Raw genomic sequence first — 14,917 nt, forward strand, 5'->3', positions numbered from 1 at the left:
AGTGATGCTCCAGTGTGAGAAGCACTGCTTTATAACAGAAAACCTATCAGCGCACCTCCACTAACAGTGTTGTTGAAGACACTGTTCTGTCTCCAACCATCTAAAGAGCCATTAAAATTTTTCTCAAACATCAAAAGGACTTTCCTTTTTTTTTTTCTTTTTCAAACATTAAAATTTTTCTCAAACATCAAAAGGACTTTCCTTTTTTTTTTTTTCTCTTTTTCAAACATCAGGAACCACGGTATCTTTAGTACAGGTGAAATAAATTACCTATCAACAATATAAATCAGTATCTCATTTCCATTATTGCTAGGTCTTTCAGGAAGATCAGAGATAATCTCACAGTTCAAAGTTCATAGCTATATAAAATCACACAAGTCTTACATATCTATACTGCAAGCTTGACCTAGAGTTAATAAGTCACCTCTTTTCCCCACCCAATCTTAGTTTTTATTTATTTGTGCTTATCCATTTTACTATCTGGATTATTAAATGCTTCCTAAAACCCACTAGAAAATAAAGCAACAAATATATGAACAAAAAGAACTCACCAGGGACTTGGTCATTTCTGGCTTTTCTGGGAAAGAGGTAGAGATCTGAAAAATGAGATGAACAGAGGGACAGATGAGAGAAGAAACCGTGCCAGGGTCCCACACATGGACACATACATCATTTAGCATCCATGCAGCTGACCCAAAAACTTATTTCTAGAACTGTATCATAAAAAATCATCCTGTATTGCACAAAAATTTAAATGCAGTTTTACCACAGCATGACTAATAACAAAATAAAAAGGCTAGAACATCTTGATAACCAATAATTACAGACTGCTTAAATAATTTATAGGCCATCCTGAGAACATAAAGTTATGTGAAATTAAATTACAGTAGAAAATATGTTAAACTGACAAGTAAAAATCAAAACATGTACTAAACAATATGATTCCATTTTCACTGAACAACGTGGGTATACATACATATGCACACATACATGCATATACACATCCACAAATGCTCTCATGCACAAAAAGAAAATTATCTGGAATGAAATATACTACCATGTTTACAGATATATTATTTGGGTGATGGTAAAATTACAGTAGTAATTTTGCTAAATTTGCTAGTAAAAAATAAAGTAATTGTTTTTAAAGAATATAACAAGTTTGCTCTAGCCCATCCCAACTGTGAGAACATTGACAGGAAAGACCAGAGACATTCTGAAGCTTTTTCACATTTTTCCTTAACTTACAGTTCTTTAAAGGGAAACTTAAATGGAAAATTTGTCTTGGTTACAATGTATTAAGTGGATTTGGTTCTAGTTAATAACATACCTTAAAAGCTGAGTGGCCCCTGGGTGGCTCAGTGGGTTAAAGCCTCTATCTTCAGCTCAGATCATGATCCCAGGGTCGTAGGATAGAGCCCTACATCGGGCTCTCTGCTCAGCCTTGCTGCCTCCCCTCTCTCTGCCTGGCCTCTCCACCTACTTACGATCTCTGTCTGTGAAATAAATAAATTTTAAAAATCTTAAAAAAAAAATAAAACAACTGATCTGAGTGACTTATTTTCCAGTATTTTTATTTTTTCATTTTTAAAATCTACCTTTCTTTCTTTCCCCCCGCCCCCTTCTCTTTCTTCCCTTTTTTTTTTTTCTTTTGCATTGGCTCCACACCCAGCATAGGACCCAATGCAGTGCTTGAACCCACGACTCTGAGATCAAGACCTGAGCTGAGATCAAGTGCTGGATGTTAACTGACTGAGTCACCCAGGCACCCCTAAAATATTTTAAAAAGTAATTTCTATGCCCAACGTGGGCCTCAAACTCAGGACCCCAAGATCAAGAGTCTCATGCTCTACTGACTGAGCCAGTTAGGCACCACATTCCAAAACTTTTTTTTTTTTTTTTAAAGATTTTATTTATTTATTTGACAGAGAGAAATTACAAGTACACTGAGAGGCAGGCAGAGAGAGAGAGAGAAGGAAGCAGGCTCCCTGCTGAGCAGAGAGCCCGACGCGGGACTCAATCCCAGGACCCTGAGATCATGACCTGAGCCGAAGGCAGCGGTTTAACCCACTGAGCCACCCAGGCGCCCCACATTCCAAAACTTTTAATCACAGTTTTCTAACAGAAAAAAGAGTTGAATGATTAGTACTAGAAACACATATATACCCTCCACCTAGTTTCAACAGTTAGTATTTTGCCATATTTGCTTAATCTTTCTATACACACACAGTCACAAGTAGATTCATATGTGTATGTACACATTTTTTGCTGAATCATTTGGAAGTTGCAGATGTCATGATACTTCATGCCTAAATACTTCACATAAATCTCCTAGAAGATTATTATGCCTGAGAAAATTACTAGTACTTCTGTATCATTTTAATATTCAGCTTATATTCAAAATGCCCCAATTATTTCAGAAATACCTTTTCTCACTGCTGTGTTTGGAAGCAGGTGATTTGTTTTTATTTTTTAAGATTTTATTTATTTGACAGAGAGATCACAAGTAGGCAGAGAGGCAGGCAGAGAGAGAGGGGGGAAGCAGGCTCCCCGCTGAGCAGACAGCCCTATGCGGGGCTCGATCCCAGGACCCTGGGATCATGACCTGAGCTGAAGGCAGAGGCTTTAACCCACTAAGCCACCCAGGAGCCCTTATCTTCAGGTTTATATATTGAAAAATTTATGGGTAAAATGATGCAGTGTTTGAGATTTGCTTCAAAATAATCCAGCAAAAGAGAAAAGATATGGGAAAAGTAAGGTGTAGATGACAAAGGACTGGGAGTGACTTGGTAACTGTAAAATTATCACACTGATATCCACTGACCAATGGGCATTTGGGGGTTCATTATATTACTTGCTTAGCTTTCCTCCTTCTAAAATTTTTATTGTAAAAAGTTAACAAAGTCATGTTTTAGATAATCAGAAAAACTTGACTACAGAGTGTCAGATGCAGGAGCTACTTACTCTTGTGGAGCTTCTGTTAGATTGGTAATGGCTCGTTGGCTTTGAGAAAAAAAGTCCACATCAGGACCTGTATGCTGAAGTATCTGTGGGTGAAATGACATGGTATCCGAGATTTATCTTAAAATATTGTGGTCAAGGGGGTCCTGGGTGGCTGAATTGGTTAAGTGTCTGCCTTCAGCTCAGGTCATGATCTCAGGGTCCTGGGATCAAGCCCCGCATAGAGACACCTGCGCAGCAGGAATTCTGCTTCTCTCTCTCCCTCTGCCCCTCCCCACTGCTCATTTTCTCTCTCTCGATAAATAAATAAACTCTTTAAAAAAATATTCTGGTCAGGGGCGCCTGCGTGGCTCAGTTGGTTAAGCAGCTGCCTTCGGCTCAGGCCATGGTTCCAGGGTCCTGGGATCGAGCCCCACATCGGGCTTCCTGTTCAGCAGAGAGCCTGCTTCTCTCTCTCTCCCTCTGCCTGTCTCTCTGCTTACTTGTGCTCTCTATCTCTCTGTCAAATAAATAAATAAAATCTCTGAAAAAAAAAATTCTGGTCAAAACAAAGTAAGTGGGAAGAAACAGGTGAAACAACACTGGCAGATAGTTGATAATTACTGAGACTTGGTGATACGGACATTTTGTGTTCATTATTTTATTTTCTCTACTGTACATCTAAAATTTTCTATAATAAAACTTAAAAAAAATTTCAGGGTGCCTGCATGGCTCAGTTGGTTAAGCGTCCCACTCTTGATTTTGGCTGAGGTCATGAGATCAAGCCCAATGTCAGACTCCATGCCGAGCATGGTGCCTGGGTAAGATTCTCTCCCTCTCCCCACCTCTCCCGCTGCCCCTGATACCCACATGCACACGCTCTTTCTCAAAAAATAATTAAAATAAATAAATAAGCAAATGAATAAAGACTTCTAAAAAATCTCAGCAAATAGATTTCGAATATATGACATCACCCACACGTAGTTCACACTGCAAAAGGATCATGTTTTGTTTTAGCTAGCCCAGTTCTAAAAACAATCCTGCTTCTGACACTCCCCTCCCACTTCACAGGAGCTGTCCCACTAGCACAGAGGCAGGATGTGAGCTGGATCCTGTGGGCAAATTCTCCTTGGCTGTCATGTTCACACTGGGCCTCACCACTCCGTATCTTAGAACTCCAATCTTCCTAGGAGCCCAAGGATGGGTGAACATCTGCAGAATACCAGCAATATTAGGCCAAGGTGGGCTGGAGTCTGAAAAAGAGTTTCTGAAGGCTCACGAAGTATTCTGACATCATGGCTCTGTGGAGACTCTCTGCAGAGAGAGTGCCACATGGTGACAGCCACTCAGCTGTCCTCCCAAGAGCCTCCTACAGTGTGGAACAGGTAGCTCAGGGAGACAATAAGAAATACGGAGCCAAATCAATGCATTTTGAATCCCAGCTCTTCTATCTTCTAGCTGTGACAATTTGGAGAACTCACTTCAGCCTTAGTTTCCCCATCTTCATACTTTTTAGATAAATTTATAATACTCAAAAAGCACTCCGGCCAATGTATGGCATATAAATGCTCCTTAAATATTACTGCAGTACCAACAACCCATGTAGAATGCAATTACTATACCAGGGTCATCTGACTTCACAGCTCACTTATGTCATCACCTAGTTCCTCACTCCCAGTGCCCGCCGCTACACACTGACCTCCCCCTGGAGCCACACCTCAGAATCACTGGTTCCCCCTGACTTCCCCCTGAGCCACACCTCAGAATCACTGGTTCCCACATCCTGCTGCCCATAGACCTCAAATCACTCATTCTACAGGCCCTGATCACACCCTTCAACAGCTCTACCTCAATGGTCCTGGCTCTCCACCAATCAATCCCATGCCCTGTAAAGGAAAAACTCCTTCTATGTGTTTTTCCTCTATTCTCAATACTTCTGATCACCAAATGTGTGTGCATGTGTTTGAAGCAAGGCGGGAAAGGGATTCACACTAAGCAATTCTGCAACACTAGCCGAGTGTCCTACAATTTAACTCAATTCTGACATCATGAACTTGGAGTCAGCATCAGATCACACAGGTTGAGGGCTCAGTCCCATGAGACTGCCCCCACCCCAGCTTCAGATGCCAATCATAAGTCCAGGTTGTTACTTGTGCCTTATCAATCGACTGTGAGTCAGAAGCTCCCAGGAACCCCAGCTTGGGTTCCATTAATTTGCTAGAGCAGCTCACAAACCTCAAGATAACATTTGACTTACCGGACTAAAAATTTATTATAGAAGAATATACCTCAGGAACAACCAGATGGAAGAGATGCTAGGGCAAGGTACATGGAAAGGGGTACTGCACTTTCCCAGCACCTTCATGTGTTCAATCCAAAACATCTCCAAACTCCATCTTTCTGTAATTTTATGGAAGCTTCATTACATACAGATGATTAATGAAATAACTGGCCATTAGTGATTGACTCAACTTCAAGTCAGGGGGTGAGTTTCAAGTTCCAGCCCTCTAGGTGGCTCAGGTGACTCTTAATTTTGGCTCTGGTCATGATCTCAGGGCTGTGGGATGGAGCCCCATGCTCAGCTCTCTCTCCCTCTTCCTCTGCCCACTCCCTGCTCACACTTCCTCTAAAATAAACAAAATAAAAAAATCTTTAGAAAAGAATATTTAAAAATATATACACTTAATACATACACTTATTAATATATACATTTATTAATACACTTAATATATAAAAATGTATTTAAGGAAAATTTTATACCCCTATAGATATCCAGTATAAAACTGAGAAAATAAGGGAAAGAACGACAATTTACCTTAAAAAAAAACTTTTAAAAAGAAAGAGAGATAAAATTAACATAAAAAGAACAGAGATGGGGCGCCTGGGTGGCTCAGTGGGTTAAAGCCTCTGCCTTCGGCTCAGGTCCTGATCCCAGGCTCCTGGGATCCAGCCCTGCATTAGGCGCCCTGCTCAGAAGGGAGCCTGCTTCCTCCTCTCTCTCTCTGCCCGCTTTTCTGCCTACTTGTGATCGGTCAAATAAATAAATAAAATCTTAAAAAAAAAAAAGAAAAAAGAAAAAAGAACAGAGATGGGGCACCTCAATGGCTCAGTCAGTTGAACGTGGAAGCCCTGATTTTTGCCAGGGTCGTAATCTCAGGTTCCTGGGATGGAGCGTCCCTATCCCAGCGTCTCTATGGGTCAGCTTGACAGCCTTTGCCTTTCCCTCTGCCCCTCCCACCTGTCACGTGGGCACCTTCTCTCTCTCTCTCTCTCTCTCTCTCTCTCTCAAACAAGTGACTGGGGGCGCCTGGGTGGCTCAGCCGATAAGCGTCTGCCTTCGACTCAGGGCATGATCCCAGGGTCCCGGGATCCAGCCCCACATCCAGCTCCCTGCTCGCTTCTCCCTCTCTCACTCCCCCTGCTTGTGTTCCCTCTCTCGCTGTGTCGCTCTGTCAAATAAATAAAATAAAATAAATAAGACAAGCGAGTGAATTTTTTAAAAAAGAAAACAAAAGTATAGATGATAAACAAAACCAGTACCTTAAAATGGTCCATAAAATAAAATCTGAGACGTCTGACAATAAAAAAGAGAAAGAAAATATGTATGACAAATAGCAAAGTAGCTACTAATCTGGATAAGTAAACGATCAAAATAAGGTATATGAAAACGTATAGGCAGCCTCATCGCATATTTTTTAAATCTCTAGCAATATGTAACATGAATACTCATAAAGAGGAACAAACCAAAAGCCTAAAAAAAGAGGATATCAATTAATATCTAACATCGCTCACCCCTCAGATCCCTCATTATCCAGGCTCTGCAGTTATCCACCCACACTGACCCCACAGACCCGATCCGCGCTCAGAGACCCCACAGACCCCGCCCCTCCCCCGCGGAGCCACCGTCTGAGACCCCACAGACCGCGACCCTCCCTCTCCGATCCACCGTCAGAGATCCCACAGACCCCGACCCTCCGCGGACGATCCACCGTCAGAGACCCCACCGACTCCCATTACTCCATCCAGTGACCGCCCCCATCACTGACCCGGTGCTAATCACAGACATCAGAGACTTTTCACGGCTCAGCTCCCCATGTTCCTATCGCTGCACTCACCTGCCCCTCACCCACAGTCTCTCAAGACAGTGGCCGTATACCTCAGGTGGTGACTAAAACCGGTCTTCTTTTCTCCCTCCCTCCCAGTGCCGGCGGGACTCCCTACGCCGCCGCCTAGGTGTGCGCACGCTCATTAGCGGCTACTCGCTGGGAGGTCCCCCGGACTCAACATGGCTGTCGGCTAAAATCGGCCCCCTTCAAATGGCCGACTGGGCGCCAACATGGCGGCGCCCATTAGCCACTCAGCTCTGCGGGCCGCCATGTTGGAGTGACGTAAAGACGGTGTAGCTCAGAGTTGTGGGTGGAAAGAAGGCAAACAGAGGTACTACTCTGGGAGTAAGCCAGGGAACAGCTACAAGCCCCAAGCCTTTCACCCCAAGCCCCCCAAGACCTTTCTGCGTTCTCTTGTGTACTCAACACCACCACTGAAGCCAGTCAACAATTATAGAACACACTGTCCCCAAACAGCAAGATACACATTCTATTCTAGCACCCATGGAGCATTTACCAAGATAGAATATAACCTGGGTCATAGAACGTATCTTATCAGATTTAAGAACTGAAATTATACAGGCTATGTTCTCTGAACACAGAAGAATCAAAGTGGAAATCAGGAACAGAAAGACACTTGTAAATTAACACAATTCTACGTAATCAATGAGCCAAAGAGGAAGTCTCAAGGAGATTTTTAAAAAAGATTTTATTTATTTGACAGAGAGAGAGAGAGAGATCACAAGCAAGCAGAGAGGCAGGCGGGGGGGGGGGGGGAGCAGGCTCCCTGCTCAGCAGAGAGCCTGATGTGGGGCTCCATCCTATGACCCTGGGATCATGACCTGAGCTGAAGGCAGCCCCTTAACCCACTGAGCAACCCAGGTGCCCTCAAAGAGATTTTTAAAATACATTAAGATGAATGAAAATGAAAACACAACATATCAAGATTAGTAGGTTGTAGCTAAGACAGTGGTTAGAGGAAATTCTGTACCAGAGAAAATAATAAAGGTTTACATTACAAAAGAAGAAAATTCTCAATTACCTACACTCCCAACTCAATAAACTAAAAAAGGAAGGAAATAATAAAGAACAGAAACAATGAAACTGAAAAACAACAAAGAAAACAAAACAATAAGCTGAAATGAGTATCTGGAAGAGATATCCGGTCCCCTGTGTTCATTGTAACATTATTCACAACAGCCAAAATGTAAACAACCTAAGGGTTCCTCAATGCATGAATGGATTAAAAAAATGAGGTGCAGGGCACCTGGGTGGCTCAGTGGTTAGGCCGCTGCCTTCGGCTCAGGTCATGATCTCAGGGTCCTGGGATCGAGTCCCGCATCGGGCTCTCTGCTCGGCAGGGAGCCTGCTTCCTCCTCTCTCTCTCTCTCTGCCTGCCTCTCTGCCTACTTGTGATTTCTCTCTGTCAAATAAATAAATAAAATCTTTAAAAAAAAAATGAGGTGCATACATATAATGAGAATATTTAGCCACAAAAAGAAGGAAATTCTGCCATTTACAACAACATGGTTGGACCTTGAGGGTATTATACTAAGCGAAAAAAGACAGAAAAAGACAAGTATTTTATGTTCTCACTTATATTTGGAAACTAAAAAATGAAAAAAAAGTACTGAATTCACAGATACAGAGAATAGATTGGTAGTTGCCAAAGGTAGGGGATAGGAGAATGCTGACTGAAGGTCTTCAAAAACTTCCACTTCTAAAATAAATAAGTCCTGAGGATATAATGCACAGCATGGTGACTATAATTAATAATACAGTACTGCATATTTGAAAGTTGCTAAGAGAGCAGAACTTAGGAGACCTCACTGAAACTTGGTGATAAACCTACATTGACATGTCATACCCCCCGCCAAAGTCCATAGTTTACACTACAGTTCACTCTTTGTGTTATACAGTCTAGGAGTTTAGACAAATATATAATGAGAAGTACCCATCATTATTGTACCCTCTGTGAAAATCCTCTGTTCTCTATTCAACCTTTCCTTTCCCATACCTCAACCCTTGGAACCTTTTCTCTTTTTTTTGCCTTCATGGTTTTGCTTTTTCCAGAATGTCATTTAGTTGGAATCCTATAGCATGTAGATTTTGGCTTCTTTCACTTAGTAAAATGCACTTAAGTTTCTTCCAAATTTCTCATGTCTTGAAGGCTCATTTCTTTTTAGCACTAAAGAATACTCCAGTGCCTAGACGTACCACAGTTTATTTATCCATTCACCACCAAAGGACATCTTGATTGCTAACAAGTTTTGACAATTACGAATAAAGCTGTCATAAATATCCCTGTGCAGATTTTTGTGTGGGTTTAAGTTTTCACCACCTTTGGGTAAGTACTAAAGAGTGCAAATGCTGAATCATATATTGAGTATATTTAGTTTTGCGAGAAACTGTAAAACTGTATACCAAAGTGGCTACACCATTTTGCATTCCTATCAGCAGTGAGAGTTCCTTTGCTCCACATCCTTATCAGCATTTGCTTTTTGTCAGAGTTCTGGATTTCAGTCATTCTAATACATGTGTTGTAGTATCTCATTCTGTTTTAATTTGCATTTCGATGTTGACATATAATGTGAAGCATCTTTTCATGAGTTTATTTGCCATCTGCCTATCTTCTTTGGTGAGATGTCCGTTAAGGTCTTTAGCCCATTCTTTAAAATCAGGTCGTTTTCTTATTGGGTTTCAAGAGTTATCTTTTTTTTAAGATTTTATTTATTTATTTGACAGACAGAGATCACAAGTAGGCAAAGAGGCAGAAGGGGCGGGGGGGGGGGGGGAAGCAGGCTCCCTCCTGAGCAGAGAGCCCAACATGGGGCTTGATCCCAGGACCCTGAGATCACGACCTGAGCTGAAGGCAGAGGCTTTAACCCACTGAGCCCCCCAGGAATCCCAAGAGTTGTCTTTTGTATAATAATCCTTTATCAGATGTGTCTTGCATATACTTTCTCCCAGTGTGTGGCTTGTCTTTTCATTCTCTTAACACTGTCTTTTGCAAAGCGTAAGTTTTAATTTTAATAAAAATCCAGCTTACCAATTATTTCTTTAATGGATAAGCTTTTGGTATTGTTAAAGTCATTGTCATACCCAAGGTCATCCAGGCTTTATCCTATGTTATCTTTTGAGAGTTTTATGGTTTGCATTTTATATTTAGTTTTTTATTTTGGCTTACTTTTGTGAAAGGAGTAAGGTCTTTGTCTAAGTTCTTTTTTTTTTTTCCTGGTGTGTGGATGGCTAGTTGTTCCAGCACCATTTGTTGAAAAGACTGTCTTTGACCCATTGCTCCTTTGTGAAAAATCAGCTGACTACATTGATGTGGATCTATTTGTGGAGTTGCAGAGATCTACTCATCTTGCAGCTGCCCAAGACATGTTTTTGTCCACAGTCCCCTTAATAAACCACTTCTTTGTCAAGCTGGACTTGCCAGCTTCCCCCCGCCCCCAGTCTTAAGGCTTATTGTAAGTGGAGTGTTGAAGTCTTCAACTATTATTGTAGGACTGTATTTCTCCCTTCAACTCTGCCAACAGTTGCTTCACAGTTAGGCTTCAACGTTATTACAAATTGGTCTGACAGTCACAGCTAAGCCATTTTGTTCTCCTATAAGACATAACAATCTCACAAAATACTAACATCAGACAAGATTATTCTGAGACCTAAATCTTAAAAAAAAAAGGTGGGGGGTACCTGGGTGGCTCAGTCAGTTAAACGTCTGCCTTCGGCTCAGGTCATGATCCCAGGTTCTTGGATCAAGCCCTGCATCTGGCTCTCTGCTCAGGGAGAAGCCTGTTCTCCCTCTCCTACCTGCTCCTGCTCTCTTTCACAGTCTTTGTCTTCTCTCTCTCTAATAAGTAAATAAATAATCTTTAAAAAAAATTTTTTTTAGGGCGCCTGGGTGGCTCAGTGGGTTAAGCCGCTGCCTTCGGCTCAGGTCATGATCTCAGGGTCCTGGGATCGAGTCCCGCATCGGTCTCTCTGCTCAGCAGGGAGCCTGCTTCCCTCTCTCTCTCTCTGCCTGCCTCTCTGCCTACTTGTAATCTCTCTCTGTCAAATAAATAAATAAAATCTTAAAAAAAAAATTTTTTTTTAGGGACGCCTGGGTGGCTCAGTTGGTTGGACGACTGCCTTCGGCTCAGGTCATGATCCTGGGACCGGGATCGAGTCCCGCATCGGGCTCCCAGCTCCACGGGGAGTCTGCTTCTCTCTCTGACCTTCTCCTCGCTCATGCTCTCTCTCACTGTCTCCCTCTCAAATAAATAAATAAATAAATAGTCTTAAAAATTTTTTTTTTTTTTTTTTTTAAATTGGGTGCCTGGGTGGCTCAACTGACGGAGCATCAGACTCGGTTTTGGCTCACTCGGGTCATGATCTCACATGAGATCATGTGAGACTGACATGAGTTGTGAGACTGAGACCCATGTTGGGCTCTGCACTTATTGGGGAGTCGGCTTGAGATTCTCTCTCCCTCTTCTCCTGCCCCTCCCTCCATTTACACTCTCTCTAATAAATAGATCTTTTAAAAAGAGAGTGATAATACTCTCAGACCACAATAGATTGCAACAAAGACAAGTATTCTTCATAATGCTAAGCAGAGACAAAAAAAAAAGACGTTTCATGGTTCCCCATGATGTTGTTCTTCCTTACTGCAACTTAATTGTTTAGCCACAGGTGTGTTCCTGGTGGTCTTTAACTGAAGTTTTTGGAGAGTCCCTGGTTGAAGAGGTCCCTAGGCACTAGATCAAGCCCCACCTCAGTCATACACGATAAGGAGGTCATACCTTTGTATGCATGAACTTGAAATACAGATCAAATATGAGATGATTAAGAGAATAAAGCCTACGAATTTTATACCTAGTAACCTCAGACTGAATAAACACTTGCCATTCGCACAGGCTCAATGGCCATCAAAGAAGTGGCTGCTCTAAGATCTGGGGGAGTCAAGGAGAAGGACATAGGACAAAAGAGGCCAAACAGTGGAGTTCCTAGGAGGTCAGAAGCCATCACCTGCTCTTTGAAAGTTCAGAGGTGGGACAAAGCCTGACTTCCCACCAGAGACCAAGCTCTTTCTTTGCCTTAAGACCCTACTTATCCAGTTTATCTTTTTTTTAAAATTTTTTATTTTTTATAAACATATAATATATTTTTATCCCCAGGGGTACAGGTCTGTGAATCGCCAGGTTTACACACTTCACAGCACTCACCATAGCATATACCCTTCCCAATTTCCATAACCCTACCCCCCTTCTCCCAACCCCCCTCCCCTCTCCAGTTTATCTTTTTACCTCAATTTTCTGGAAGCTGTATTTTTCAAATAAAGCTATATTTCTGGTACATACATATCTCAGCTACTGTTTTCATTTCCTTATGGTTTAAAAAAATTTTTTTTAAAGATTTTATTTATTGGGGCGCCTGGGTGGCTCAGTGGGTTAAGCCGCTGCCTTCGGCTCAGGTCATGATCTCAGGTTCCAGGGATCGAGTCCCGCATCGGGCTCTCTGCTCAGCGGGGAGCCTGCTTCCCTCTCTCTCTCTCAGCCTGCCTCTCCGTCTACTTGTGATTTCTGTCAAATAAATAAATAAAATCTTAAAAAAAAAAAAGATTTTATTTATTTATTTATTTGACAGAGATCACAAGTAGGCAGAGAGAGAGAGGGAAGCAGGCTCCCTGCGGAGCAGAGAGCCAGAGTCCTCCCAATCCCAGGAGCCTGAGGCCATGACCCAGCCAGAAAGCAGAGGCTCAACCCACTGAGTCACCCAGACGCCCCTAAAAAAAGACTTTTTATAAAAATCATTCTGACAGTAATTAAAACAGTAAGGCATGCTTCATTCAGGACTATAATGATACGTGTCGAGACTATCGCAAGGAGGTTTTGCTGGAGGGGAGAGATACTGGAGTCAACTCTGAATACAAGGGTAAGAGGGGTTGTTGACTGACAACGAGCAGAGTGAGGGCCAGCGGATGAAAAATTACTGAGTGAACAAGGCTAGGGGGAATTCTCCGACAGGCTCACCAGGATTCTTGCTGAAAGCAGGCCAGGAGGATAAGAAATGGCGGGTGAGGATGAGGAATTTGGTCGGACAGCAAAGGTCATCAGGCACCAAGGATTTTTCCTTAACTGACTCGGGATTCTCGCTAAAACTGGACTAAGCAGTCCAAGACGAGCCCAGCGCCGCGCCCTGAAGATGAAGGCTCAGAAGAGCCTGTCTCTGGTTTGGTGGAGTCTTTGTGACCCTCTCGACGGTCCTGGCATGCCATGGAGATGAACCCAGCACTGGGGACCCGACCAGATGGGTTAAATGCCGCGCTCGGGAGCCGCTGCGACCACCGGCTGCGCTCGGGTGGGGAACGACCCACGCACAGAAGGCGCCGAACTCCAGCCCTGCGACCCGGGCTTCCCGCTGGGCTTGCCACGAGTCCCTGCCCCGCAGCGGCCTCGACTCTTCCAGGCCAGGATTTCCCCCTCATCTGCACAATCTCCACAGCAGTCGGCCTCCTGCCCGCCGGCCGACCCAGTCGGCCCGCGAGGCCCCTGGGTGCCCGCGAAGCGCGCGGCAGCCGGCGACGGCGGACCGGGGATCCCGGCGGGCGGGCATGCGCGGCGCCGCCTCGCGGCCTCCGTAGTTCGGGCGGCGGGGGCGGTTCCGCGGGCGGAAGTCGCTCTAGAACGGCGGACGCTCCAGAACGGAAGAACGCTCTAGAACGCGTGGCCGCTGTTTCCGCGAGCCCAGAACCCCGCGGCCAGTGTTTAGTGGTGGGTCAGCGATGGCCGGTGCGTGGGGCGGTGCCCCGGCTGGTGATGCGATGGGGACCTTGACGCGGGGCTGTGAGCTCGCTGGCGGCGTGGCCGTCGGGCCAGGGACGCGGGCTTGGCGGGGTCATAACGTTGGTCCGGGGCTGAGTAACTGGGGTCTGAAGTTTAGTGATGAGGATCTGGTGAGGTCAGTGGCGGACTGATGGGGGGCGGTCACTCTCGGGGCTCAGAGACCTCGTGGTGCCCTGACCACAGGTGGAAATCTTAACAACCGGTAGCATAGGACACTCCTGTGCTTGGTGCTGAGTTATGTTTCCTTTTAAATAGTCTGTAGTCTCATAATCATTGCCCTATGAATTTTTAGAAAGTTACTTTTAATTTACACCCAATAAAATAATGTCTTTTTGGTGTAGAATTTAAACATTTTGGGTAACCATCACCACATTTAAGATGCCTCCTGAATTTTTAGCTCTTGGCTCCACCATTGAGTACCCTGGTGACCCTGGGCAAGTTTCCTAAGAGCTCTCCGCGTCTCCGCTGAGAGAATTCAGTGAGTTAACACGCGAGTACGGCACAGACTAATTGCTCAATAGATGTTAGCTGTTAAGTTATTTTTTCTTTCTTTCTTTCCTTTTTTTTTAAGATTTATTTATTTATTTATCAGAGAGAGAGGGAGAAAGCGAGCACAGGCAGAGAGGCAGGCAGAGGCAGAGGGAGAAGCAGGCTCCCTGCTGAGCAAGGAGCCCGATGCGGGACTCGATCCAAGGACGCTGGGATCATGACCTGAGCCGAAGGCAACCGCTTAACCAACTGAGCCACCCAGGCATCCCTGTTAAGTTATTTTCAACTAGTAATTTTATTTTCTTCACACGGGGCGATTGTAACGTCAATCACTTTTTACTGAATTTGAGGTGTCAACTTTTATGTTAATTAATTTCTGATGATTTGATCACATTGATTCCCCTGTGGATGGCGGAATGAGCTATGAGCTGTGTCTGAGTCAGAGGCTATGTGGTAGCTTCAGTTAGGTCACAAAACAGAAATACGCCTTCCTTGCATTCCTTTACTCAGACTTCTTTATTTTGGAATTATTGTACACCTGTGTGCACT

The 14,917-nt window shown here is 43.8% G+C and overlaps 1 protein-coding gene across 8 annotated transcripts in view; it reads right to left on the reverse strand.

The window, feature by feature from the left end:
* Positions 1-14,917, reverse strand: part of ZNF484 (zinc finger protein 484) — a 33,406-nt gene that overhangs the window by 15,244 nt on the left and 3,245 nt on the right. The window contains exons 1-3 of one of the 8 annotated variants that reach the window (XM_032308781.1): positions 7,097-7,270; positions 6,481-6,514; positions 552-596 (exon numbers count right to left, since the gene is read on the reverse strand). In XM_032308781.1, coding sequence (XP_032164672.1) covers positions 552-596; positions 6,481-6,495 — 60 coding nt within the window. In that variant the 5' untranslated portion in view covers positions 6,496-6,514; positions 7,097-7,270. Of the gene's footprint in view, positions 1-551; positions 597-1,330; positions 1,364-5,228; positions 5,448-6,480; positions 6,515-6,986; positions 7,022-7,055; positions 7,271-14,917 lie in introns of those variants that run through there. The other 7 variants (XM_032308780.1, XM_032308779.1, XM_032308784.1 and 4 more) reach the window with 7 other exon arrangements.

This window comes from Mustela erminea, chromosome 12 (genome assembly GCF_009829155.1).
Source record: "Mustela erminea isolate mMusErm1 chromosome 12, mMusErm1.Pri, whole genome shotgun sequence".
Classification (NCBI taxonomy): domain Eukaryota; kingdom Metazoa; phylum Chordata; class Mammalia; order Carnivora; family Mustelidae; genus Mustela; species Mustela erminea.